Raw genomic sequence first — 24,808 nt, 5'->3', positions numbered from 1 at the left:
CTTGTAATGTCGCATTAAGTTTGCTCAATTTACTAAAAATACCATGCCATCCAAAAAGAAGGGCGCGCAGCGCAGCGGCGCCGGTGCGGAGGGCGCGCGTGATGACGCGCACAGCAACGAGCAGCCCGACTCAGAGACCGCCGCGGCGGCCACCGGACTGGACGAGCCCGCTTCCGAGGCCAGCGGCTACCGTAGCGATGTGAGCAGCGACGACGACGATGACGTCGGCGCCGAGGGCGGCGGCGGTGACGGCACCAGCGGCAGCGGCACTAGCGGCGCCGAAGCAATGGGTCCTGATCTGGGCAGCGATGTGGAGCTGGACCCGGGAGAGGTGGCGGCCGCCATACGGCGGCGGCGGCAGGTGGAGCAGGAGGAGCAGGAGCAGCGGGGCGGTGCAGCGGGCGGAGGGGAGGGCAGGGAGGGCGGAGGAGGAGGCGGAGGAGGCGGCGCGGGTCCGCTGCCGGAGGGAGAGCTTGAGGAGGGCCACATCTACTTCTTCTACAGACCCAAGGTGGATGCGTGTGGGACCGTGGGTGCGGTTTGCATCGCGCCCCATAGGAGACGGGCAAGCGGGCGGGGATGCAGGCCGGGGTGCGAGTGCCATGACAGCACGGGCCACGCTCCGAGTAACCTAGTTGACTGTGGTCCGACGTCGGCACGGGAACACCGGGCAACACTTCGGTGTTGTCTAAGTCCTCCCAACCCTCCGGCACGCCATGCAACCCATGGGGGCCTGACCCAACCTTACACGCACCCGCGCCCGCACACGCACCCGCCCACATATGCAGGTGCAGCAGCAGCACCCCGCCAGCCTGAACGACACCGCCCGCTTCTACATGATCCTGCAGCCCACAGCCAGGAGCGAGCAGCAGCAGCAGCAGCAGCAGCAGCACCAGCACCAGCAGCAGCCAGAAGGCAAGGAAGAGGGCGAACCAGCCGGAGGCGGGGGCGCGGGCGCGGCCGTGGGCGCTGGCACGGCTGCAGCTGCAGCACCCATGCCCGGGGAGGGCGACGCGGGTGGGGGCGGCGCGGAGCCGCCCGCACACCTGGCCTCCTCGGACACCGCAGCCGAGGCAAGGGAGGGGGACCGGCCGCCGGAAGACAAAAACGGTGGCGGTAGTGCCGGCGGCAAGGGCGGCGGGGCGGCAGCGCAGCAGCAGCAGCCGGGGCCGCTGCCGTGCCGGCTGCTGGTGGTGGGCAAGAAGCGGATGCCGGACGCGGCGCGGCACGAGCGCTTCTTCGGATTTGTGGGTGGGTACGCGAGGGGGCGTCTGGGCAGGGATGCATGCAGGGGTGGCCGGTTGCCCGCTGAGACCACAACCAGTGGGAGGCAGGGGAGGCTGACGCCGACAGGGTTTGGTGGATGAGGTGCGGAGGCGGTGACCCATGAAGCACGTTGTGACTCGGGCTCCTCTGACAGCCCCTTCTCATTGCTCGCTGGATTGGGTTTGGCGTTGATGAGGAACGCGGCCATGCCCCAAGTATGTGCGGCATGGCTGCATGAGGCCAGTGGAGGCTGGAGAGTTGCCAACCTGGCAAAGGGCATGCCCGCCCCCTATTGCTGCAAATACCCGTCCTGTGCCATCCAATGCCCGCCGCGTTGCTTGTCCGACTATGCCGCCTCCGCGGCTACGCACCGCTCCTGCATCGCGCCGCGCACCGCACAGAGGCCGTGGCCAGCAGTGTGCCGGAGCTGACGTCGGGGCTGGGCGAGCGGCGCTACAACACCAAGACACGCGGCGAGCGCACGCAGCCGGCGGCGCGCGCGGCGGGCCGCGGCATGTACGCCCTCTTCAGCCGGTGCGTGTGCATGCGTGCGTGCGTCGGCATGTGCCGGTGTGGCCGCGTGCGCACCCGTGCATCTGCATGGGACACTGCAGTGGTGGCGGACTGTCCGGCGCTCAGGGGTCCATGGGGCTGGCGCATGTTCCAAGGCCACGCCAGCGTTACCGTTTGCAGGGTCCTGGCCATAGGGACAGCGGCGCCCCTCCCTTTAGCGTCTGTTGCTGCTACAAAACTCTGGCTTGTACGCAGCCCCACAAAATAAGCCCTTTCTCAACCTCCTGCCCCTCCGCTTCCTGCTCCTGCCTAGCAGCCACGGCGCCCGCTCCGCCCCGCACGCCGAGCTGGCGTATGTGCTGCAGCTGCCCGCGGGCGGTCCGGGCCCGGTGCAGCAGGAGCTGCGCATCGCGGAGGAGGCCAGATACGTGCTCAAGATAAAGGTGGGTGCAGGGAACAAGCTGCTAGTAGGAGCGGGAGGTGCAAGGAGGGCTGGGAGCAGAACTGGTGGCTGTTGGATGGGGGGTAGGCGCGGCGCCGCGATGGGGGACAAAAGGCGCGGTCTGAAAGAGGAGGCAGTAGCGGCGGAAGCATGTCAAGCTGTCGTCAGCGCTCTTTGTACACATTGCCAACCCACCCCGCACATTCACCTCCGCGCCTGCCCGCAAACACACAGAACCCCACCGGTGTCCAGCCGCCCGGCCGCCCATCGGCCGGCCCCGAGCCCGCCTACAGCCGCCAGCAAATGGACCGATTCGAGGTACGACCATACTCCAAAGATGGACGGGCACGATACGTGCAGGGCGGCCTCTACCAGGCTACACTCACTGGCGCATTCGGTATGCGGTCTGCGCATACACGTTACACACACATGCCCCTTGTGTGCGTACCTCACCCGCAAACATCTCCCATGCATGCCCAGCTTCATTTGCCATCTCTCATATCATTACACCCCCCTTGGCTTGGTTTGGTTTAGTATGGACTGGTATTTCGTGTTTACAACCCACCCTCCCGCCCTTCCCCTTGCGTCTTCCCATTCCATGCTTTCCCTTCTACCTTTTCCGCCCCTTCTTTGCACCCCTCCGCCCCGCCGCCCCTCCGCCCCCTCCTGTCCTTGCTGTCTTGCAGGCCGCCGGCACGTCGTGGCTGGACGCTGCGGAGGACCTGTCACTGCTGGACGTGGCGGGGACAGAGTTCGTGCTCATAGGCGCGCGGGAGCAGCCGCTGGGTGAGCCGTACGTGTGTGTCAGAAGCCGTTGCGAGGTACACGCATTTCTTATGCACGCCGGCTGACACATGCCGTAGCGCCGCGCCACGCCACGCCGGGGTACTGCTCGGCTGTCGTTCGATCAATGCGTACTCTTTTACAATCATAGCTTATGCGAGCCCCTATGCGCCGCTTGCGCCGCTAAGCGGGAACTTATGCATTATCAAGTTACGATTGCGTGTTGGGGTTTGACGTGGGTTTTGACGGTTCCGCCTACTTGCGTGCGACCTCGCCGCGGTGCAGGCCATGTGGACGAGGCGCCGGCTGCTCACCTGCTGCAGGCCGCACAGCAGGAGCAGCAGCAACTGCTACAGCAGCAGGCAGAGGCAGGACAGCAGCCGGAGGGGCAGGAATCTGCTGGCGCGGACCCTCAGGCTGGTGGCGGCGCCGCTGGCGCCGGCGCCGGGGGTGGCGGTGGCCGTGGCGGTGGTGGCAGAGGCGTCGGCGGCAAACGGTCGCGCGGCGGAAGTGTTGGAGGTGGCGGCGGTGGTGGCGGGGATGTGGCTGTGTCAGCGGCGGCGGAGGTTGCCGGCGGCGGCGGAGGAGGAGAGGCCTCGGAGCGGACAGGCATGCCGGCTGGTACGTCGCCTGCAGGCGGCGGCCACAAACACCGGGGCGCTCAGGCACAGCCGTCAAAGCGCGCAAAGGTCAAGGGCGCTACTGCCGCCACAGATGTGGCTGGTGCCAGTGGCGGCGGCGGCGACGGTAGCAGTGGCGGTACAGTACCAGAGTCGCAGGTGGAGCGGAAGCAGCAGCAGGCGATGGCTGCCAAGCTGGAGATGGAGATTGGCGCGGTGGCAGAGGGCAGCGAAGGCGCAGGCACGCCGCCGGGGGCGATGCATGCGGATTGGGCGGCGGAGGGGCAGCAGCGTCACACAATTGTTACGGCGCCAGCCGAGACGGGGCAGTGGGCTTAAGAACTGCGGATGATGGGGGGGATTGCTGTTGGTGTTTGGTGAGGCTGCCGCCTGCTCCTGTTACGCCGAGGGGGCCATGCGGGCAAATGAGATGAGCGGCGCAGCTGTGCCTGTGCTGTGGCTGGTGCAGCTAATTTGCGGGTTGGCGCGCGGTAACAGGCTGTTGGTATGATGTTGCAGGCGTTTGTTGCGGGAGGCGGATAGGCGGGATGTACAGTGCCGAGAGCGGCTCCGCCAAACTGCGAATGTGCGCGGACATGTCGTGTAACAGCTCGTTGTCAAGCCAACCGCAACTTGGTCAAGCCGATCCGTACGAAGCATGGACGACCGCTCCCCATGACAGTTTCTAGAAGTATGGTTGCTTCTGTCCAGCTTTCAAAAGGGCTAACCAGCTGACCCGTACCGCGAGCATCTGTCGGGTCCGCAGCGACGTTGCAGCAAATAGTCACAGGATGCATGACCACAAGTTCGATTCCGAGCCTGCAATGAATTTAATAACAAAACCAGGACCGCGACTTCCCGGCCTTCGCACGAAGTGAGCTGCATGCCCGTGAAACTTTATCATTCTTAGACATATGAACTCTTTTGTAATCACTGGCTTGGCGAGCCACCAGGAACGTGCAACATGACCGGCTAACTGCGGAAAGTTCGATCCTGACAACGTGCGAGGCCTGCACACAGGTGCAGGTAGTAGCATTTGGACACGGCCATGATGTCTGGCCTGGAGGAGCCGGGCTGCGCAAGTTCTTGCAAAGGTCTGCGTACCTGGCTTCAGTGCTTTGGGAGGGCCCGCTCCAGCAGGCGGCTTGGTTATTCAAACTCGCAATCGGGGCCGCAAGTCGCAGTGCGCCTGCACGATACACCATGGGTTGTCAACGAGCGTCAAGAGCAAGAGCAGACCGGGACACAGTCCGACGCAGTGCGTCGGCTGCACGATACGGTATCGCAGCTCAAAGCGGAGCTGGAGGAGGCTAAGCGGGCACTGGCGACTTCAGGGCAAGGCGCCCCGATGGCCATCGGGGTTCGCCCGCCATCACCTACCACGGCCGGTACTTCTGCCAGGAACGCGGCCGTCGCTGATAGCGCGCTAGGTCCCCATCACACCAGCAGCACGGGGGCTGATGCAAGCGGCGCAGCCAAGGTGGCGCAGGGGACGCCCAATGCCTTCGCTACAGCCGTAGCCGCAGCCACCCACGATGCGGCAGCATGCGCCCACAGCCATGCGCCCGGCAGCGCCAACCGCAGCCCCGCCGCCTCCGCGACCGCCTCCGCCTCCTTCACCGCTCTCGCCAACCACAGCCTGCATGACACAGTTGCGCTTGCGCGGCCGCCGCTGCCGCCGCTTTCCCTCCCGACGCCCACACCGCCTGCTCCCCCGCCCCTGCCACCAGCCGTGGCTCCCAGGACCCCTGGGGAGGCTCTGTCGCTGCACGCGGCCTTCTGCCCCACGCCTGTCGCGCTGCTGGTCCTCGGAAGCGAGTCCGGCGTGGTGCTGCCCACCGCTTCACGGCCCCAGCTGCGCCTGCCGCTGCCCGGCGAGCCCCTGGCGCTGTGCCGCCCCACCAGCGGCCACGGCCATGTGTGTCGCGGCAACGGCGGCAGCAGTGGTCGCAGCGTCACGTCCGCCGCTGGCGCTCCCGCTGGCAAGCCCCACCCCGCCCATCTGCAGCCCACCTCCCAATCCGGCCACCCGTCGCTGCAGCGCAGCCCAGCCGTCGCGGCCGGCGGCAGCGGCAGCGGCGGCCTGGTCACGGCAGCTCACCCGCAGCGCACGTCCAACCCTGCGCTCTCCACCCCCAGCCGCGGCTTCCTCGAATCTGCGCGCTCCGCCGCCTCCGCGCCCATCCTCGGGCCGCGCCCCAACAGCCTCGGCGCCAGCGGGGCCGCCACCGCCGGTGCGGCCGCCAACGCGCCCTTTGCAGCGGTGTGGCTGAACAGCGGCGCGCGTGAGCAGCTAATGCTGGCGCGCGCGGATGACTACAACAGCGTGCTGACGCAGCTGTGCAAACGCGACCCCGGGCTGCAGGTGCTGCTGAAGGAGCTGGCGCGGCAGATGGCGGCGGACGCGGCCTCGGGCGAAGCGCGCCGCGGCCTGCCGCCGCCGGTGATGCACTTTGTGCCCGGCGGTCTGTTCGGGGTGCGCACGCGGGCCTCGCCGCAGGTGCACACACACAGCCACCTGGGGCACGCCGGCAGCGGCCACGGGCACCAGCACCAGCACCAGCACCAGCACTATCAGGGCCATGGCAGCGGCCAGGGCCAGAGCCACAGTGTGCCGCTGGGCCAGCCCCTGGGCCGCGGCTCTGTCGGCGTGAGCGACGGCTTGTATGATGCTGGCCGCCGGCATAGCGGCGGTGCCAACAACGGCGGCACCGTGGCGCTGACCTATGGCGGCTTCTCCGTGCTGCGCCTCACGCCGTGCGTGCTGCGCCTGCCGGTGGAGCGGCAAGGCAGCACGTCCGGCGCCGCAGCGGCGGTGGGGGGCGGGAGCGCGGCGGCGACGCCGTCCGCCTCCTCGGCGTTGGCGTCGCAGCTCGGCAGCCGCGCCGCCAGCACCGCCGCCCTGCCCGTTGCACCGTCTCCAGCCGCCGCGTCGTCTCCATCGGCCGCGGCAGCCGCAGCCGCAGCCGCAGCCGCAGCCGCAGCCGCAGCCGCAGCCGCAGCCGCAGCCGCGGGGCTGGGCCGGCCGCACCGCTTCAACCCAACGCTGCCGAGCGTGCCGTCTTTGGAGCCCGCCACTGCCTCTGGCGGCGGCTCGCTAGAGGGCATGCCTCCCGCCGCCGTGGTGCAGATGATGGCGGTGGCGGTGGCAGCAACGCCAACGGGGTCAGCGGCCGGCACTGGCACGCTGACGAGTGAGGCAGAGGCGAGGCCGTCTTGTCTTGATGGGTCTGCCGCCGGCAATGGTGGGATTGGCGGCAATGCAGACGAGCAGGAGCAGGAACAGGCACAGGAGCAGGCGCAGGAGCAGGCGCAGGCGCAGGAGCAGGTACAGGAGGTGTGTGTGGTGTGGGAGGAGTACGTGGCAATGCTGGTGGAGCACCTTAGTGGCGAGGTGCCGCAACACCAGCAGGCGCCGCTGCTAGCCCCCAGCCTCAACCCGGCGGCTGCCGGCAGCTCCCGGCGCGACTCGGGCGGCGCCCTGGCGGCGGCGCCGCCGCCCACGCCCAGCTACTGCCACCCGCTGTACCCGCCGTCGTCGGGCGTGTCCGGCTACAGCCTGCTGCCGGAGCTGTATGAGCGGCTGCAGCGGGACGTGTCCATCCTCAGCGGCGTCAGCGCCATCATCACGCTGTTCGACCTGGGCGGAGAGGTGCTGCACCAGGTGCGTGCGTGCGTGCGTGGTTGGGAGCGTGGTTGCGTGCGTGGTTGTGAGCGTGGTTGGGAGCGTGGTTGGGAGCGGCTGTGTGGCTGTGTGCATTGTTGGATGTGAGGCCGTGTGTCCATGCGGCTATGTGTGTTGCTGTGTTCACGACGCGTCAGCGCGTCAGCATGCGTTAATCACGTCCTCACTGCTCACGCCCTCACTGCCCACGCCCGCAGAACGCGCTGTCAATTGAGTACATGGGCTATCACCGCCCGCGCCAGCCGCCTTCGGCAGCGGCCCTGCCTACCGCCGCCGGCACATCCGGCGCCCTGGCAAGCCCCAGCCTGCCCTCCCCCGCGGCCTGGCAGCTGTACGGCGGCGGTGGTGGCGGCGCAGCCGCCGACGCCAGCGGCGGCGCGCTGGCGGCGATGGTGGGCGGCAGCAGCAGCCGCGGCGGCGGCTATGGCGGTGGCGGCGGCGCGGCTACAGCCGCCGGGCCCAACGTGCTGGTTCAGTTGTTCACGTTGGATCCAGCGAAGCTGCTGGAACTGAAGGCAATGGTGGGTGAGGGCCGGCCCTGGACCGGCATCGTGCGAGTGCCGCCGCACCTGAAAGACACGGCGGCGGCGGTCTACGACGGCGAAGAGGATGAGGGCGAGGAGGAGGGCGAGGAGGATCTCGAGGAGGAGGGGGCCGGGGATGAAGGTGGGGCTGATGTGGGGTTGGAAGCAGGCGTGGAGGGGTACGCCGCGGAGCAGGCGGAGGGCGGGGAGCGGCAGGCCGCGGCGCCTGACGACGCGGGAGGTTTGCAATCATCTTCGCTGCGTGGCGCGGCGGAGGCGCGGCACCAGAGCGACTCCGTTACAGAGGCCGGACTGCGGAAGCTGGAGGCGGCACTGGCTGGCGGTGGCGCTGGGGCCGGTGCTGCTACTACTGCGGCCGCAGCCGGCAGCCGGGACTCGCAGCAGCAGCCACCGCCGCCGCCGCGGTCCAGGAGCGGCGGGGCATCACCCGGAGGGAGCGTGTCAGGTGAGCGTTTTGGTGCTCCGGCGGGTGCCTGTGGCGGCGTGGGCGGGGCGCTGCTGCACCATTCCCAGGGAGGGGTGGATGGGTGTACCCGTCTTCAACAGGCGGTGTGGATTCCCTCAAGGTTGCAAAGGCCTAACCAGTCCAGGGAACCAAAGGGGGCGGGGCTGTGCTGGGTCGCGCACACGGGCTGCCACCACGGCGAGGTGGCAGTACACACGCCGAGGCTGGTCTTGATCGAATGGGTCCGCTGGCTTGAGGTCTGCAATAATTTGCTGCACCCACGTACTCGCACCACCGCAGGCAATGGCGCCTTCACACGGCAGCGCTCGCGCCTCGGCGGCGGCGGCGGCGGTGGCATGCCAGCGCAGAGCACTGCCTCCGCCCCTGCCCTCTTGTCAGACACTGCCGCAGCCGCTGCCACGACCCGCGGTCCCGACCGTGACGGCTCTGTTCACGGCGCCGCGGCCGCCGCGGCAGCGCTGGGCCCGGCTGCGGCGGCGGCCGCCGCCGATGGCAGCACCATCAGCGCCGCCGCCACCGCCACTGCCTCCGATGTGGACTCTGACGCCGGCAGCGTTCGCCGCGGCGGCCCATTCGACCGCGTGACAGCGCCGTCGGTGCCGCTGGCGCAGGCGCTGCGCGGCTCCCATGTCTCCGCCAGCGCCGATCTAGACACAACAACTGCGGCATCCCGCGGCGGCGCCGCCGCCGCCACCGTGATCCCACCTGGCATATCGCGGCACCTCGCCCCAGGCGACGTCGGCAGCGGCAGCGTCGGCGCGCCGCGGCGCTTCCGCGCCTCCGTCAGCGGCGTCATGCACGGTAGCAGCGTAGGCTCAGGGCCGCTGTCGGGTCACAGCCTGACTGAGCGGCACGCGCGCGCCGACGGCAGCGGCGGCGCTGCCGCAGGGCCGGTGGGCGCGCGGTGGCTGCCCAAGCGCAGCCGGTCCGTCAAGGCCGGCCTCGACCTACAGGTGAGCGCCCACTCGCTGTGTGGCTGTTCCTCCGTCTGGCAGGCGGTGTTTATTTAACTGTGGCAGGCGTTGCCGGGCTTCTGACGCCCATCCTGCTGCCCATCTGGTCCCTTTGCCATTGACACACGCACATGGCGTGATTCCCTCCGTTGCGCGTGCATACACACACACACACACACACACACACACACACGCGCGCACACACACACACACACGCACACACACACACACACACACACACACATACACATACACACACACACGCACACACACACACACACACACACACAAGAACACGCACACGCACGCAGGCCATCACAACCTCCGCCTGGGCGCTGGTGGGGCAGCGCCAGGCGGCCGCCAGCAGCCAGGGCTCGCCACAGTTCACCACACCCAGCGGAGGAGCCGCCGCCGGCGGTGGCGCCGGCACGCCTCGCACCGCCGGCCGCGCGTTCCGCAACAGCGTCACGGGCGCCAGTCCCACAGCCGGAGGCTCGGCCTCCGGCTCCTTCGCCGGCGTCGCGGCTAGCGCGAGGCTGACGCGCGCCTCCGTGAGCGGCGCCTTTGGCCCTGGCGCCGGCGGCAGTGGTGATGGTGCTGTTGGCGGGTTGCTGGGTGGCGCCAGTGAGCCCATGCGGAAGGTGTCGGCAGGTGGCCTGGGCGGCGCTGCAGGCGGCAGTGGGCCGCTCACGTCGCCTCTGGAGGGGCGGAGCACGCCGTTGCCGCGTGTGGTGGGTTGTGACGGGGCGCTGGGGTGGCGTGTGGCTGTTGTGCTTGTGAGTTGGTGCGTTGTGTGTGTGTGTGTGTGTGTGTGTGTGTGTGTGTGTGTGTGTGCAGTGGGCGGCAGGCTGGGCTGGTGTTGCGGACCCAGAAAGGCGCACGGCTGCTGCCAATCCTGTTACGCGTGCGTGAGTGAGTAGTAACTTCGCCTTCCAGCATGTGCCGTACTGGCCTGGCTCCGCGTGGCCCACCTGACTGCCTATCCCTATCCTTGTTCCTCCAGGTTGTGTTCGCGGCGGCGTCGGTGCAGCGCAAGGGCCAACCGCGGCGCTTCGAGCAACAGCGTCGCCAGCAGCAGCTGCAGCAGCAGCTGCAACAAGCTCAGCAGCAGAAGCAGCAAGCAGCCGCAGGCGAGCGCAAGCTAACGGACATGACCAGCGCTCCAGTCAGCAACGCAGCAACGGCGGCGCGGGCGTTGTCATTGGAGCCGCAACAGGAACACAGCGCGGAGGCCAACACGCCCACGTCTCACGATTTCAACGGCACCAGCAACAGCAGCAGCAATACCGGCAACGGAAACGGAGGCACGCCGATGGCGCCTGGCCACTCGCAATCGCAGCCGCTGCCTGTGGCTTTGGGCGGCGGCGGCGGCGGCGAGGGCGGTGATGGTAGTGGTACCGGTACTGGGGCTGGCAGTGGGTTTCTGTTGACACCATCGTCGTCGTTTCCAGCCGCGCGCGAGGGCTCAACCACGCAGATTGGCGGTTTGGACATTGGCGCTGATGCTGCCGCAACAGCTGCAGGCACCACGTCCGCCTTTGCGACAGCCACCGTCGGCCTCTGCACGGAGACCGCCAGGGCCGGGGCCGCGCCGGCACTGCAGCACCCGCTGCCGCCAATGCTACAGCCATCGACGCCGGACAGCAGCGACGCTGCTACCGCCACCGCCACCGCCACGGCGGCTGGGGCCATGCCAACTGCTGCGTCAGCGGATCTGCTGCAGACCTCCAACAGCGTTGAGGGCGCGCCGCGTACCTCCGACACACGACGCGCCTCCCTCACACACAGCCCGGGAGCGCGCGCCGCCGGCGCGGCCCCGGCTTTCCTCCGCCGCAACAGCCGCAGCCTCAAGCGGCACGCCAGGCGACATGCTACAGCCTTTCGTGGCTCACCGGCCAGTGACGCCGAGGACGAGGGGTACGGCGCTGCTACAGCCGAGGCTGTGCCGGTGGATGCCGGAGCCGGCGGCGTGGCGGCGAGTGCGCAGGAAGGCGTGGATGGGCAAGCGGGTGCGGAGCGCAAGCAGCAGCAGCAGCAGCAGCAGCAGCAGCCCACGCCGGTGGCGGAGGAGGGCTTGGCTGACATTGAGGAGGAGGGCGAGGGGGAGACGGGGTCGGAGGAGGAGGAGGAGGACGAGGAAGAGCAGGGCGCGCGCTGGCACGAGGTGACGGCACGGCCGTTCCGGGACCCCGTGTCGCGGCGGCGGTGCATCCTGCTCATGCAGGTGCGTGGTAGGGTTGCGGGTGTGGGTGCGGTTGCGGTTGCGGGTGTGGGTGCGGTTGCGAGTGCGGGTGCGGGTGCGGGTGCGGGTGCGGGTGCGGGTGCGGGTGCGGGTGCGGGTGCGGGTGCGGCCTGCGGCGGCCTGGATAGGAGGCCTCCCCGGCGTGGTCGTGTTCTGCAGGGGTGCGCACGTGTGGGGTCTACTGTCCCTCTTGACCACGCTCACAACACCCCTGCCCTGCCGCCCCCCGTGTCTCCGGTGACGGCAACCCCCCTACCGCCAGATGGACGTGACTGCCAAGGTGGAGACGGAGCGGCGACTGGCCGAGCTCATGGACGCCGAACACAAGATCCTGGAGCAGGTGCGAGGAGGGTGCCGAGCCCACGACAGGGGAGAGAGCGGGAACGACAGCTACGTGTCTCTTCCGGCTGGAGTGCGGTGCTCGGTGTGTGTGTAGGGGAGCAGAGCGGAGTAGAGCATAAGCTGCGCTGGGCGCTCTTATTCTTTGATCCCGCCTGGCGCGGCAAAGCCGCCGCCTGCATGGCTCTCAGTTCCCTGCTCCCTCTTGGCTTCTCGCCCTGCTCCCTTTTCCTCCCCGTACCTCCGCCTCCTGCCCCCCTGTCTGCTGGGTCCAAAGCCCACCTGTCTTACCTGCTGGTGCGTCGCGGCTGCAGATCTTCCCGCGCCACGTGTTGGAGCACATGGCCCTGGACGGAGGCGGCGGCGGCCACAGCGGCAGCGGCGGGCTGGCGAGCCTGGGCGGCGGCTTCGCGCAGTTCCGGCAGTCCGACTGGTGCGGGCAGGGGGAGGGGGCACGGGCAGGGGCAAGGGCAAGGGGACGGGGTAAGGGGCAGGGGGCAGGGGCAAGGACAGGGGGGTGGGGCAAGAGGCAGAGGCAGGGACAGGGAAAAAGGGGACGGGGCAAGGGACAGGAACAGGAACAGGAACAGCAACAGGAACAGGGGGCACAGGCAGCGGCAGGGGCAAGGGCAAGGGCAAAGGGACGGGGCACGGGGCAGGGTGGCTTGCAAGGTGACTCCCATGGTGGCTTGCAGTGCGTGTGCGCTTGCCGCAGCTACCCTAGCTGCCCGAGCTGGCCTCGGAGCTAGTGACCCTTGGTCGCCCGAGTCCTGCCAGCGGGCCCACTGTAACACTTCACATCATTGTCATTGAATTGAATACGGCACATGTCTCGTGTTTGCGACACAGGGCGCGGCTGGCCACCAAGCACGAGGCGGTCACCATCTTGTTCGCGGACATTCGTGGATTCACCAACATGTGCAAGGTGCGGACGTGTTGATGTTTCGGAGGGTGGTATCCGTCATGTTGGGCTGTGAGGCATGTCGCACAGCGATTGACTGATTGGGGCGCATCGGCCCAGGATGAAGGCGGCGCAGGATGTACGCGGTGCAGCGTCGCCAGTTGCGCACTCAGGCGAGGCGGCGGGATGCGGCTGGTGTGCATGTGCACGCGCGCACGCCCTGCCGCGGCCGGTGACACGTCCGCCGGCGCACGTGTCCACATGGCTCACGTGCCCCGCCTCGCGCCTGCTGTGCCACTGTGCCTGCTACAGTTTAACTGTTTGCTTAGTCATGAATGTAACCCCGCCCCTACACTCCCTTCCTGACTGTTTCCGGCAGGAGGTGGAGCCGGAGGTGGTCATGTCCTTCCTGGTGGGTGCCGGTGTTGCGAAGCGGGGCATTGCTTGTTTGTGCGCAGCAGCCGCCATCAGCGCTACTGTACGCTGATGCGTTGGCCTACCCCAGTGGGCCATACTTGAAGTTGGTCCTGCTGCACCGATGCCCCGACTCTGCCGCTGCCGCCGCAATTGCCGCTGCTTCCGCCAATTCCACTGCCGCTGCCACCGCCGCTGCTGCCCCTGTCACTGCTACTGCGGTCCAACAGAACGCGCTGTACAACCGCTTCGACACGCTGCTGGATGTGTACGGCGTGTACAAGGTGAGGGGCTGCAGGGGCGGCACGGGGCCCGTTGCGCACTGAAGGCGTGCCTACCAGCTGCTACCTCCATCACCTTCCCCGCCTCCTGCACCTTGCGGCCAAACCTTCCAACCGCCCAACCGCCCAACCACCCAACCGCCCAACCGCCGCCCCACCCCCAGGTGGAGACCATCGGCGACTGCTACATGGTGGCTGGCGGCCTCATCCGCCGCGACGAGGAGGGCTTTCCCTCCGTGCACGACGGCGCCGTGGACCCGCTGCATGCGGTGCGGGTCATGAGCTTTGCCAAGGTGGGTGGGTCGGGTGGGCGGGTGCGGCCACGGATGGATGCAAAGTTGTGTGATCGTGGAGCACGACGACGACACCCACCCAAACACAAAGCCGATGAGCCCCGCCGGCTGACGCTGCTCCTCGCCATGCCCCTCACCCTACTCCCGACCTAGTTCACTAGCCTGCTCCTTGCCGCACTGCCACCTCCTACACACACATACACGCACACACGTAAGCACGCAAGCACGCACAAACACACACAAACACACACACAGGCCATGCTGCGCGAGGCTGGCTCTATGGTGATGCCGCGCACTGGCGAGCCGCTCATGATGCGAGTGGGCGTGCACAGCGGGCCCGTGGTGGGTGGCGGGCGGGAGGAAGGGAGGGGTTGTGTGAAACGACCCCTGCTGACGGGTAGTTGTGTTGGCGGTAGCGGCGGCACGTGATGGTTCGGGCGCAAGACGTGCAAAGGACTTTGTTGCAAGAGTGGGAAAGCTGAAGGGCGGGCGGTGATGGGCAGCGGAGAACGGATGTTGCTATGCGTTTTCACAGGTCAAACGCCTTGCATGTCTTACCGCGTGCTTGCAGATGTCTGGGGTGGTGGGCCGCCGCATGCCCCGCTTCTGCCTCTTCGGCGACACCGTCAACACAGGTGCGTCGTGGCTAGAGCAGCCACTTGACGCTGTGTTGTGGTAGTTGCTCTGTAAGCTCATTTCGTTTCTCCGCTCAGGGCCGCACTTGGCCTCTGCGCGTCACCCTATGACGCACACTGACATGCCGTCGCGATCCCTCACACACGCGCGCACATATGCGCATCTCTTACTACCGTGCCATCGCCGCCACGCCGCAGCGAGCCGCATGGAGTCCACTGGCGCTCCCAACTGCATCCACGTCAGCGAGGACACGCAGCGCCTGCTGCCTACCGAGGTGTGGGAGCCGCGCGGCGGCGTCGAGGTCAAAGGTGAGCTACAAGACACACTAGGGCGCCAGGGAGGGAGTGCGCCACGGGGCAGGCAACGCGGCAAAGAAGCGGCTTCGTCCTGACCTGCAGGGGCGCCCAGCAACAGCCCGAGCTGCAGGCTTTGCCCTATCATAACTTCGACCCTGACCTCTTACTCCACTACGCAGGCAAGGGCATAATGAACACCTTCTTGTGGTTGGGCAATGACAAGGAGACCGCGCCGCACCTGCTGGCGTCAGCTTCGGGCGCCGGCGGCAGTGCGAAGCACGGCGGGCTGGCCGGCGCCGGCGGCAGCGGGCGCATTGGCAGCAGCGGCGGCTGGCTGTCACCGCACCCCAAGCGCAGCTGCACCGCGCCGCGGGAGGAGGGCTCGGGGCCGGGCGTGCGGGCGCTGCTGACGCAGTCGCAGCGGAGCAGCACGGCCCCGCGCGAGGCCGCGGCGCCGGTGCGCGTGTCAGTGTCGCTCAGCCACCGCCGCAGCATCGCGCTGCGGGTGCGTCGCGTTCCAGGGAGGGGTCAAGTGCGCTAGGGAAGCACAAGGGGAAAGGGTCAACACGTGTCACGTGTGGGGGGGGAGGTGATGGGCTTCGGATTCGTCGGTGCGGAGTCGGAAGGCGGGTTGCATGGTCTGTCTGTCCAGGCTAGGGACTTGCGTGCAGGCTTGGTGCAGACTCAGGCCGAACTCTGCTCCTATCTCTTGTGTGCTTGGAATGCGCCCTGCTTCACCATGTCCATGCCGCCTCCTTCCTTGGCAGCAGGGCGCCAGCAGGCTGGCTCGCGTGAATGCAACGCGGCTGGCGGACGCGGTGGCGGGCGGCGCCACCCGGTCACCGCTGCTGGGCGTGTTGCCAAAGATCAAGTCGCGCCGCACCACGGGTCGGGCCGCGGATGCCGCGGCGGCGCTGGCCAAGTCCCGCAGCGGCCGCGTGGACTGACCGGCGCGGGGCCAGGCTTGCAGGCGAAGGTGCATGAGTGGGTGCGTGTGCCACTCACCGAACGCCCGGCCGCTGGCTACTCATGAGCTTTAGCTGCTCGCGAGCTTTCACAGTACAAAAGCTCATGGTCGTTGGGCTGCAAACAGGTAGTGAACCAGGCGAAGGGTTGGCGTCGGGATTCGGGACGCAAGCATGGCGCTGGCCAGGAGGGGCGGGAGGCGCGTCCCTCACTCAGACCTGTGCTCGGGAGGGCCGGAGTCAGCGCAGCGGGGGAGCCGTGTCTGGCACGTGCAGCTGCTTTGGCGGCCACTTAAACCTTGGGCGTCGAACATTGGAGGAAAGGGTAGGGCATCACACTTTACGAGTGCCGGTCACATTAGGATCATAGGATGGCGTTGGCGACCATTGAGCATTGCGTAAGCCGATGGCTCGAAGCTGGGGGCATGACCTGCATGGGAGCCTGAGACGAGCTGTTAAGAGCATTTGCACTGCGTGCATTTTGTGGCTGTTACGAAGAGTAGCAGGGGTGATCAAGCAAATGGACATTCCCATTCGTCCTTGTGCTGAAGGTGTTGTATGCAGGCCTCTGCACGCACTCGGATATCTCTGAGAAAATTGGATCAGCATGCATACGGTGATGGTGCGCAGTGATGATCACATGTTGCGCTGCTTATTGCTAGTCCTCGGCCCCATTTGATAGGTAATGGCCGGATTCAATGCACTTTCATGGCATTTTTTGGGTCTGGGCCCCCCGAGCAAAGTGATTCAGGGGAGGCGAAGCCCCCCAAGAACACCCTGTACGCGCGTGCGTTCGGGCGTGTATGCGTGCGTGTGCTCGTTCACTCGTTTGCTGGCGCACATTGCATAGCATATATGTGGTTGTCCCGTGCCTGTTGTGCTTGTGCTTGACAACGCGGACACATGGCGGGCGGTGCTTGTATCAACCGACCCCGCTATAGCAGAAAGTTGGCAGGGGCAGGTAGAGAAGAGGTACCGCAGTTTCGAAAGCTGCATGCACCAACGCGGCGTGGGCCCCCTTTCTTGTCCTGTCGCATGCTACTAGCTCGTGCTCATGCACATAGTGCGTTGGCCACTGCGCCAGTGTGGGTTTGGGCAGGGTTGCTGTACTGCTGCTTGTGCTGCGCGCGTGCGTGCGTGCATGCGTGAGTGCGTGCGTGTTGTCGGAAGGTCCATCGAGTGGTGCGGTGTGGTGGGAGGCCATCTTGGCTTGTAGGCCCTGACGACATGCACCCCCCGACGACATGCACCCGTCGCATACCGGTACTACCATAGATTGCTCCAGAGTTGCAAGGTCAGAGTTGCAAGATTAGCTTATGTGAAACAGTGGCGACGCTTGCGCGTGTAAAATAGAACGTCGCAACTGGCAACACCCAGGCATATTCTCTAGTCGCCGGTACACCCCAGTCTTTCAGGGGTGCACGACCTCAGCCTGTCGCTACAATTCAAGGACAACGCAAGTGATTCTGTGAGATTACTGCAAGCGGGTGGAGTGATATTGGTGGGTGATTTACGTATCGCATTCATGCATGTGTACATGGTTATGCTTGCATACATTGCTGCGGCTGGTTGCATTACGAGTGTGTGTGTGTGTGTGTGTGTGTGTGTGTGTGTGTGTGTGTGTGTGTGTGTGTGTGTGTGTGTGTGTGTGTGTGTGTGTGTGTGTGTGTGTGTGTGTGTGTGTGTGTGTGTGTGTGTGTGTGTGTGTGTGTGTCTGTGTGCGTGTGTGTGTATGTGTGTGCGTGGACAAGAGGTTACAGAGCGACGGGGCCAGACGGGGCGTGCCGTGGGCCAGGTTGCTGTAGGCCGGGCTATGTACTCGGCCGCCCAAACCTGCACCTGCACCTGCACCTGCACCCGCCCAAACCTGGCTTCAAGTGGTTCTGGACAGCAACCTGGGGATACTGCGCCGGTGACCAAGGCAGGTGGTAGTCTGTGGTGTGGTGGCCTCAGTTTATGGCACACCGTGAGGAGCAGGGCTGTGCAAATCGCTCTCAGCCTGTTCAGCTGGCCTGCGTGCCCAAGCGTGCTGTGCGTGGCTGAAGTGGACGGGGTCCCAGAAGAAGGCTGTGTGTGCTTTAAACTCGAATGCCCTTGCCCTGTAACCTCGTCCTCGCAGTGGGGGCCGCATGTCGCTCACCGGCCGGAACGCTCGGACCCCTACCTCAAGAACCAGTGCTGCGGCATGACAAAAAGGTGGCTCGCAACAAGGAGGTGGCTGCCTTAAGGAGGCAGGAAAAGGGCAAGCCCTCCCCTCCCGGGTCGTTATCAACGAACCCAGCCACCTTGACGCGGGCGCCTACTAAGCACACGCCTCTATGTTGGGGGCCTTTGGCATCCCCGCAAATCCGGACGTGGCCGGTTGGGTGGGGTGCACAGTCCGTGCTAACCCGCAGCTCGTGATGGAACATGGCAAGGGGCAGGAAAGCGTAGTCCCGATGTGTGCTAACCCGCAGCTAACAAACTTGTACAGTATGTGGCCTGCATGGTCTGAGACGCCCTGCATGGGGCCCCAGGAGGGGGCTGTGGGTGCGGTTACAGCTGGAATGCGGTAGCTCTTATCTGCAGCTGTATATATGCAGCAACCTCCATAAGCCAATGGCCATGACACCTCCCCTCCGGCGCTTTGTCCGCCGCCCCGTGGACATTCCTCACCAGTCCTCAGCGCTGCTTGCTGTGCTTGTGCGCGACAGCGGGACGCGTCTGGACACATGACAAGCCGTGCCTGTACAACCCGATCCCGGCTAGAGGAGAAAGGTGGCGGGGGCAGGTGGAGGTGACATGCGGTACTTCTGAAACCTTCGAACGAACTCAGACATGCACTAACGTGGTGTGCGCAGAGCCACCTTTCCTGTTCTCAGCGCATGGCCGCATGGGTCATGATCATGGGTCATCGTTCGGCATCGACAACATGAAGCATGCGCAGCCAACTGCGCGCCGCAACACAGCAGATGCATCGTGCTTCCCATTGTCCATCTCAACAGCAGCGCCTGCAACCGCCATGCTAAGCTGTGGCCGCTCGCCTGCTGTGCGCTGATGGCCAACCTCAACGACCCAAAATCCGTTACAGCCCGGTTCTGTAACGCTGGAGGCACTTGCCGTTCCCGTGCACATGTGGACTGCGCAAACTGCTTCGAACACACTTCCATAGGCCCGCTCTGGGCACACTTCCATCCATTCCCGTAACAGCGGAATCCATGCGCAGCGCCCCGACTCAAACAACTCGCACTGTGGGTTATGCCGGACGCAGGCGCAACCTCATTCAACTGTTATGTACGGTGTATTATTTTGCTACTGTTTGCTACCGGGGCACCCGCAGGCCGACTGATCCAGCTTATCAGGCTTGAATCACTCCGCCGTAGAGGGAATGATGCAATCACGCACAGCACGCACACCGGCCACGACTGCAGAGGCCACGTGGACGAGAGGCCACGAAGGACCCTGCCGGACGGCCGTTTGCTGCTGGCATGCGCCCAACGTACGAACAAGTTCCAATGCCAGCCCCTATGTACATGCCGCCGGAGGTAATTGTCCGGCGGATGCCACCCGAAAAAGTTGAAATAGTACGACTGCTGTATTTCGCATGAAGAATACGCGCGCGGACGAGATACGTCACGAGTACAATAGCAATCTCCCGTTTCCCTCAATACGAGCGGGCTCAGCATCACATATGACTAGCATGTTCCAAGCCACCCACATCGAATACCATGATACTGAACACCAACAGGCCCCAGTCAGGGGCTGACATTGCAGTTGCTGGCGTTTGTTTTGCGCTGCTGGTAGGCAGCCGTGTGCAGTGGATGACACCATCACTTGCCATATACACACAAAAAAACAGCATCGATGAGGTGGCTCCATGCATGGACACTTTGCGATAAAACCATACATGATCACGCACGAAGGCCAAATCCCTAGCAGCTACCCCGATACACCTGTCCCTCGCATCCTGACTTGCCAGACCTGCCAGCGCATAGCGTTGGCGTAACAAGCTCCTAGCTATCATCCGTAAACAGCTCCACACAACAAGCTCCTAGCGTGATCCCTGCCATACCTAAAAGCGGCAGCCGTCACACCGGCCGCCGCAGCACGCAAAGGAGGCCATCTCCTGGCGGTGCTGGCGCTCCTCAAATTAAGCCGCTGGCGCTGCGCCGCTGCTGCTGCTGGCCATCCCATTTGCCGCGGCCTTGCTGCTGGTACTGGGACTGGCCCGGGGCATCCGCGGCACTGCCGTGCTGCGGCGTCCAGTAGTACGGCTCAGCATGCGCCGCATCCCAACCGCCGAACTGCCCGCTGTACACGTACTGCTGCCCGCCCTGCTGCGGCCAACCGACGCCGGGCGCATGCTGCGGCGGCGGCTGCGGCGCACATCCGTACGGCAGCAGCGGCACCAGCATGACCATCTGAGGCCCGGCGGCGGCGGCCTGCAAGCAAGCAGCGAGGGTTGTGTTGGCGTGGCGTGACCAGAGAAACAGACCGGTAGCATGAGAGGAGGCAATAGGCAAGAAGGCCGACTTGTTGGGCAGTGAGCAGGGTCAAGCTTAACCCACGGACCCGCTGACACGCTTACCTGCTGCTGCTGCTGCTGCTGCTGCTGCTGCAGCGGCGCTGCCTGGGCGAAGGCCCGCTGCGACCCCCGCTGCTGAGGCGATGCCGCCATAGGCAGGACCATAGGCACGGGCATGGGCATGGGCACCGCCGCCGTACCCATGTGCACAGGTACCACGTGCGGCTGGTGCCGGCTCATGCCGCCTGTCACGTGGTCCGGCAGAGCCGCCGGTGCTGACGCTGCCGGCAGCAGTAGCGGCGCTGTCGGCGGCGGCGGCGGCGGCGGCTGAAAAAGCATCATGGGCACCAGCAGCGGCCCACCATGCGGCGGCGGTGGTGGCGGCGGGGGTGGGCCACTGTACGGCGCCATACCGCCGTACCCGACGAAACCGCCGTTTCCGGTGCCAGGAAACGTGCGCCGGTGCGGTGGCGGCGGCGGTGGTGGCGGCGGCGGCAGGCGGTGGCTGCCAGTGTTGGCGCCGTTCCCGCTGGCGCAGTGTCGAGTCGGCGATGGCAGCGCATCGGCCGCTGCCAAGCCGGACCGGCGCCCCTCGGACGCCGTCACTCCATTCCCGAGCTTGGATTTCTGCAGCTTGCTAGCGCTGCCGCCGGCGCCGTTGCCGCTGCTGCTGCCGTTGTTGCTGCGCTGGTCCCGGCCGCCGCCGCCGGTGGGCACGTCAGCAGTGCCGCTGCTGCTGGAGCTGGGTGACTTGCTGCGCGGGGACAAGCCGCGTGCCACAGCGGAGGCCACCGCAGCCGCTGCAGCCGCCGCGGCGGCGGCGGATGCCGCCGCCACCACCGCCGAATCCACAACATCAGCGCCGTCGATGGCGCCCACCGCGTTGGCGCATGCAGCTGCAGCAGTGCCAGCGGCAGTGGCAGCGGCCGCCTCCTTCTGCTTGCGGGCCGGGCTGTCGGCTGCATTGGGCAGCACCCCCATGAGGCTGGCGGCGGTGCTCATGCTGACGCCCATGCTGCCACTGCCGCTGCTGGCAGCGAGGCAGCTGCGCAGCGTGGTGGCGCTGCCGCTGCTGTCCGCGCAGCACGACGCTGCCGACACAAGCTGGAACTCCAGAATGGAGGCAGCGGAGGCAGAGCGTGTGGCGGGCAGGCTCCCCAGGGATGCAGTCGCGGCGCTTGTTGTTGCCGACGACGACGTAGCAGCCGCCGCCGCCGAGGGCGACCGGCGGCCGCTGTCGGCGGGAGCCGTTCCCCGCGCCCCGCCGCCGCCTGACGCTGCTGCTGCAGCAGCAGCAGCTGCGGCAGCGGACGCCATAACAGCAGCGACCGCGGCGGTTGCGGCCGCGGCGGCTGCGGAGGCCTCGGTGGTGGAGCCGCTGCAGACCCCCGATGCCAGTGCTGCTGCCCTGACCTCCGGGGCTGCCGCCGTGGCCACGGGTGCAGCCGCCGCCGCCGCTGCTGCTGCTGCTGCTGCTGCTGCTGCTGCTGCTGCTGCTGTTGCTGCTGCTGCCGCAGGCTTGCGGCTGCTGAGGCGTGGCGTGTCTCTCAGCTTGGCAAACCACGCCCGCTCGACCTCCTCCCGCCACGCAATGATCTCGGCCTTGCCCATGCTCAGCAGCAGCTTGAGCGGCTTGTACGGCGGCGGCGCCTCCGCCACGATCGCGGCGGCGGGCGCGGTGCGTCCATAAACGTGCCTTAGACACAGCTGCAGCTGCGAAGACAGGTGGTGCGGCGGCACGGTGGCGAGCTCCTGGTTGATGCTGGGGAGCACAGGCAGTGATGGCGGCGGCAGCGAATTGCAAGCGGCTGCGAAGCTGGGCCCGCCGGTGCCGGTGCCGGTGCCTGCGGCGGCGGTAATGCCAGGGCCGTTCTGGGAGCCAGGCGCGCCGGCGAGTTGGGCAGTTAGTGCTCGTAGGCCGCTGTGCTCCTCGAACAGCGGCTTGAAGCTAACCGACTCGAATTTCCACATGGCTGCGGCAGAGGTACTGCTGTGCGCGGCACCGCCGCTGATGCAGGTGCTGGCTGCTGATGCTGCAGTTGCAGGTGTGGTGGGCGCAGCGGCGAGTGCAGCCAAGGTTTCGGGCGTAGGTGCCACAGAGCTAGTGCCCCCGAGGCCGGTGTGTGGCACAACAAACGCCGCAGCGCTCGGCTCAACCGCTGGTCGGGGAAGACCGCCAGCCTCCACTGACTGATTTCGCGCAGCTGCTGTCAGAACCTGTTCTTGTTCGACTGTGCGATTGCTTTGCGCAGGTTTGCTTGTCGTCCCTTCCACGGGGATGAACTCGCTGTGGGCCATCCTGCTTTCGGCCTGTTCGTTGTCCCTAAGGATAACTGGCTGAGGACTTGTAAACACGGAGCTATTTTCCGCCGCGTCAATGCAAGTCGTGGCGCCGTTGTAACCGCTGTTAGCGGCTGGCTCCACGCCAATCGCCATCCGGGTTGCCACCTGGCCCGTAGAAGGTCCGCATGCCGGCTGGGCCTGGCAGCTAGCAGCTACTACAAGCGTCGCGCAGCCCTGCACTCGAAGCGAATGAAAGCGGGCAGTTCGCGAGGAGCGAGCGGGGCTCGAGTCGCAAGCGCGCGCGCGAAATCGGCGCTCCCACCTTCGAGTCGCCTTTGCCAGGCAGCGGCAGCGGTATCGTCACAGACCCGGGGTCTCCAACAGGAGCGCTGTGAGCCTTGCTCACGTCCGTCAAGCCAATCATTAAGGGCGCCTTACTTAAACAGCCATAGTCCTGCTGACCTGCCCCACCTAGTACTCGTTTTATAAAATGGTAATGACTTGTATGGATCCCTCGCGTTCGCGCGAATTTCCAGCCCTCGAAACGGACGAAACAAGACTAAAGACGGGCCTAAAGTCGCGCGTAAGTCTAGAGTTTGTATGCGTAAAACCTTCACATATTAAGGATGCGTCCTGTCATGGCGCCGGTTAGTCCACGAGGTTTCAACCGTCGTGCCTGTGCCTGACACCACCGCACCCCCTTGCTGCTTTCGGCCCACGCGGCCTATATCCTCGGCCCCGTTTGACAACGAACAAGGGGTGTCAGCTTTATACAGCTGGAAAATGGGCTGAGCCCCATGAAGCGCAAGGGATGTGACGATGGGCACCGGCGACATGAACAGCACCCTTGCAAGCCCATCCAGCGGGACTGGCCACTATGCCAACGCCGTGCCGAGGCACCGACATGCCCTGTCCCCGCCACGCCACGCCACCTTACCCACGCCACTTCACGGTCCATGATATCCCAAATGCACCTCACCCACATCCCACTCAAGCACCGCAAACGGCTAGCCGGGCTCGGGCGCGGGATCCCGGGCCGCGACACATTTAAGGCTCGGGGACGCATGGTTTGGCTGTTGCAAACAATTTCGACATTCTTGCCCCAAGACGCTTGTCGTCGACATGTTTTGATACATGGATGTAAGATATTTAGGGGCCGAGAGCTATACTCGCGGACTGAAGAAAGTCAAGATGTCCATGGACTCACGAGGTCGCTTCTCGCTCCGGCCGAGTTTTCCCTGCCGCCTATTTTTCTACAATAGGGAATAGCAATTAGTAATACGTGGCACTCGCGGTTTGCGCCAGTTTGGCACTTTTTGTCGACGCAGGCAGGCACGCAGGCAGGCAGGCAGGCAGGCACGGACAGGGGCAATCCTGGGGGGCTTCGCCCCCCCCTGGTTTTGAGAAGCGTGGGGGCGAAGGACAGTCGGGAGGTTGGGGGCGAAGGCCAGTCGGGAGGTTGGCACGAAGGCCAGTCGGGCGGGAGGGGCGCAGGACGCCTGCAAAGGCAGTTGGGGCGAAGCACGCCAGGGAGACGGGCCGTTCTAAGGCGGCGCGTGGGGAACGAGGAGGTAATGCCGCAATCGCTTCAAGCAAGCAGGAAGGAGAGGTTATCATGCACAAGGGGGGATCGCTCGGGGGGCTCAGCCCAAAAAAGTGGTCTGTCCCTTTGAAGAGACAAGTGTTCCCCAGTCACGGGAAAAGGGGCTGAGCCCCTCCAAGAGAAAATTAGGCTGCGGCCAAGCCGCGTTGGTGCATGTGTGAGGCCTACGGTTTGTCCCTCTTGTTCTCCGTGTGCCACCGACCCCCCGCCCCATTGACGTTCTACCTCATCTCGGTACTTGTACAATCGTCGCAGTCATTTTTAAACATGTCAGAGAGCCTGAACGGCGCTAGCAGGGCGTGGGGCTGAGGGTGCACGTGTCGATTGGCGGCGAGTGACGTGACTAGTTTGTTAGCTGCGGGTTAGCACGGACTGTGCACCCCACCCAACCGGCCACGTCCGGATTTGCGGGGATGCCAAAGGCCCCCAACATAGAGGCGTGTGCTTAGTAGGCGCCCGCGTCAAGGTGGCTGGGTTGATAACGACCCGGGAGGGGAGGGCTCAGCCCTTTTCCTGCCTCCCTAAGGCAGCCACCTCCTTGTTAAACATGTCATCGGTCTACCTGCCCCCGTCACCTTTCTCCTATTACCGGGGTCGGCCTGCATAGGCACTACCCCCCACGCGTCCAGCCACGTCCCGCTGTCAAGCACGACAAGTGTTCCCCGGTCACGGGAAAAGGGGCTGCGCCCCTCCACAGTCTGAGGCCAAACAACCTCATCGCCCGGACATAGCCGGGGTCGGTTTCAACAGGCACATAGCCAAACCAGGTGCCTAGCCC

The 24,808-nt window shown here is 65.8% G+C and overlaps 3 protein-coding genes across 3 annotated transcripts; 2 read left to right on the top strand and 1 right to left on the bottom strand.

Annotated features, from left to right (window-relative positions):
• The first annotated feature begins 14 nt into the window (after nt 1-14).
• Nucleotides 15-4,243, top strand: CHLRE_07g325721v5 (uncharacterized protein). Its single transcript, XM_043064054.1, has 7 exons — nt 15-511; nt 789-1,251; nt 1,668-1,800; nt 2,093-2,222; nt 2,456-2,539; nt 2,908-3,007; nt 3,290-4,243. The coding sequence occupies exons 1-7, from the start codon at nt 44-46 to the stop codon at nt 3,961-3,963; spliced, it is 2,052 nt and encodes a 683-aa protein (XP_042922621.1). The 5' UTR covers nt 15-43; the 3' UTR covers nt 3,964-4,243.
• A 221-nt stretch (nt 4,244-4,464) lies between these two features.
• On the top strand, nt 4,465-17,757 carry CHLRE_07g325720v5 (uncharacterized protein). The gene is made up of 16 exons (XM_043064053.1): nt 4,465-7,288; nt 7,507-8,299; nt 8,600-9,273; nt 9,585-10,004; nt 10,277-11,497; nt 11,778-11,855; nt 12,169-12,287; nt 12,704-12,779; nt 13,135-13,167; nt 13,400-13,453; nt 13,615-13,743; nt 13,999-14,085; nt 14,315-14,378; nt 14,577-14,687; nt 14,855-15,180; nt 15,446-17,757. Exons 1-16 carry the CDS (start codon nt 4,973-4,975, stop codon nt 15,620-15,622), a joined length of 6,678 nt encoding a protein of 2,225 aa, XP_042922620.1. The 5' UTR covers nt 4,465-4,972; the 3' UTR covers nt 15,623-17,757.
• Nucleotides 17,758-18,163: 406 nt separating this feature from the next.
• Nucleotides 18,164-23,174, bottom strand: CHLRE_07g325719v5 (uncharacterized protein). Its single transcript, XM_043064052.1, has 3 exons — nt 22,750-23,174; nt 20,208-22,661; nt 18,164-20,061 (listed from the first exon to the last, which is right to left on the bottom strand). The coding sequence occupies exons 1-3, from the start codon at nt 22,849-22,851 to the stop codon at nt 19,765-19,767; spliced, it is 2,853 nt and encodes a 950-aa protein (XP_042922619.1). The 5' UTR covers nt 22,852-23,174; the 3' UTR covers nt 18,164-19,764.
• Between the last annotated feature and the right edge of the window lie 1,634 nt (nt 23,175-24,808).

Source organism: Chlamydomonas reinhardtii, chromosome 7 (assembly GCF_000002595.2).
Source record: "Chlamydomonas reinhardtii strain CC-503 cw92 mt+ chromosome 7, whole genome shotgun sequence".
In the NCBI taxonomy this organism is placed as follows: domain Eukaryota; kingdom Viridiplantae; phylum Chlorophyta; class Chlorophyceae; order Chlamydomonadales; family Chlamydomonadaceae; genus Chlamydomonas; species Chlamydomonas reinhardtii.
Note: the sequence above shows the minus strand (reverse complement) of the source record. Positions and strands in the feature narration are given on the sequence as shown.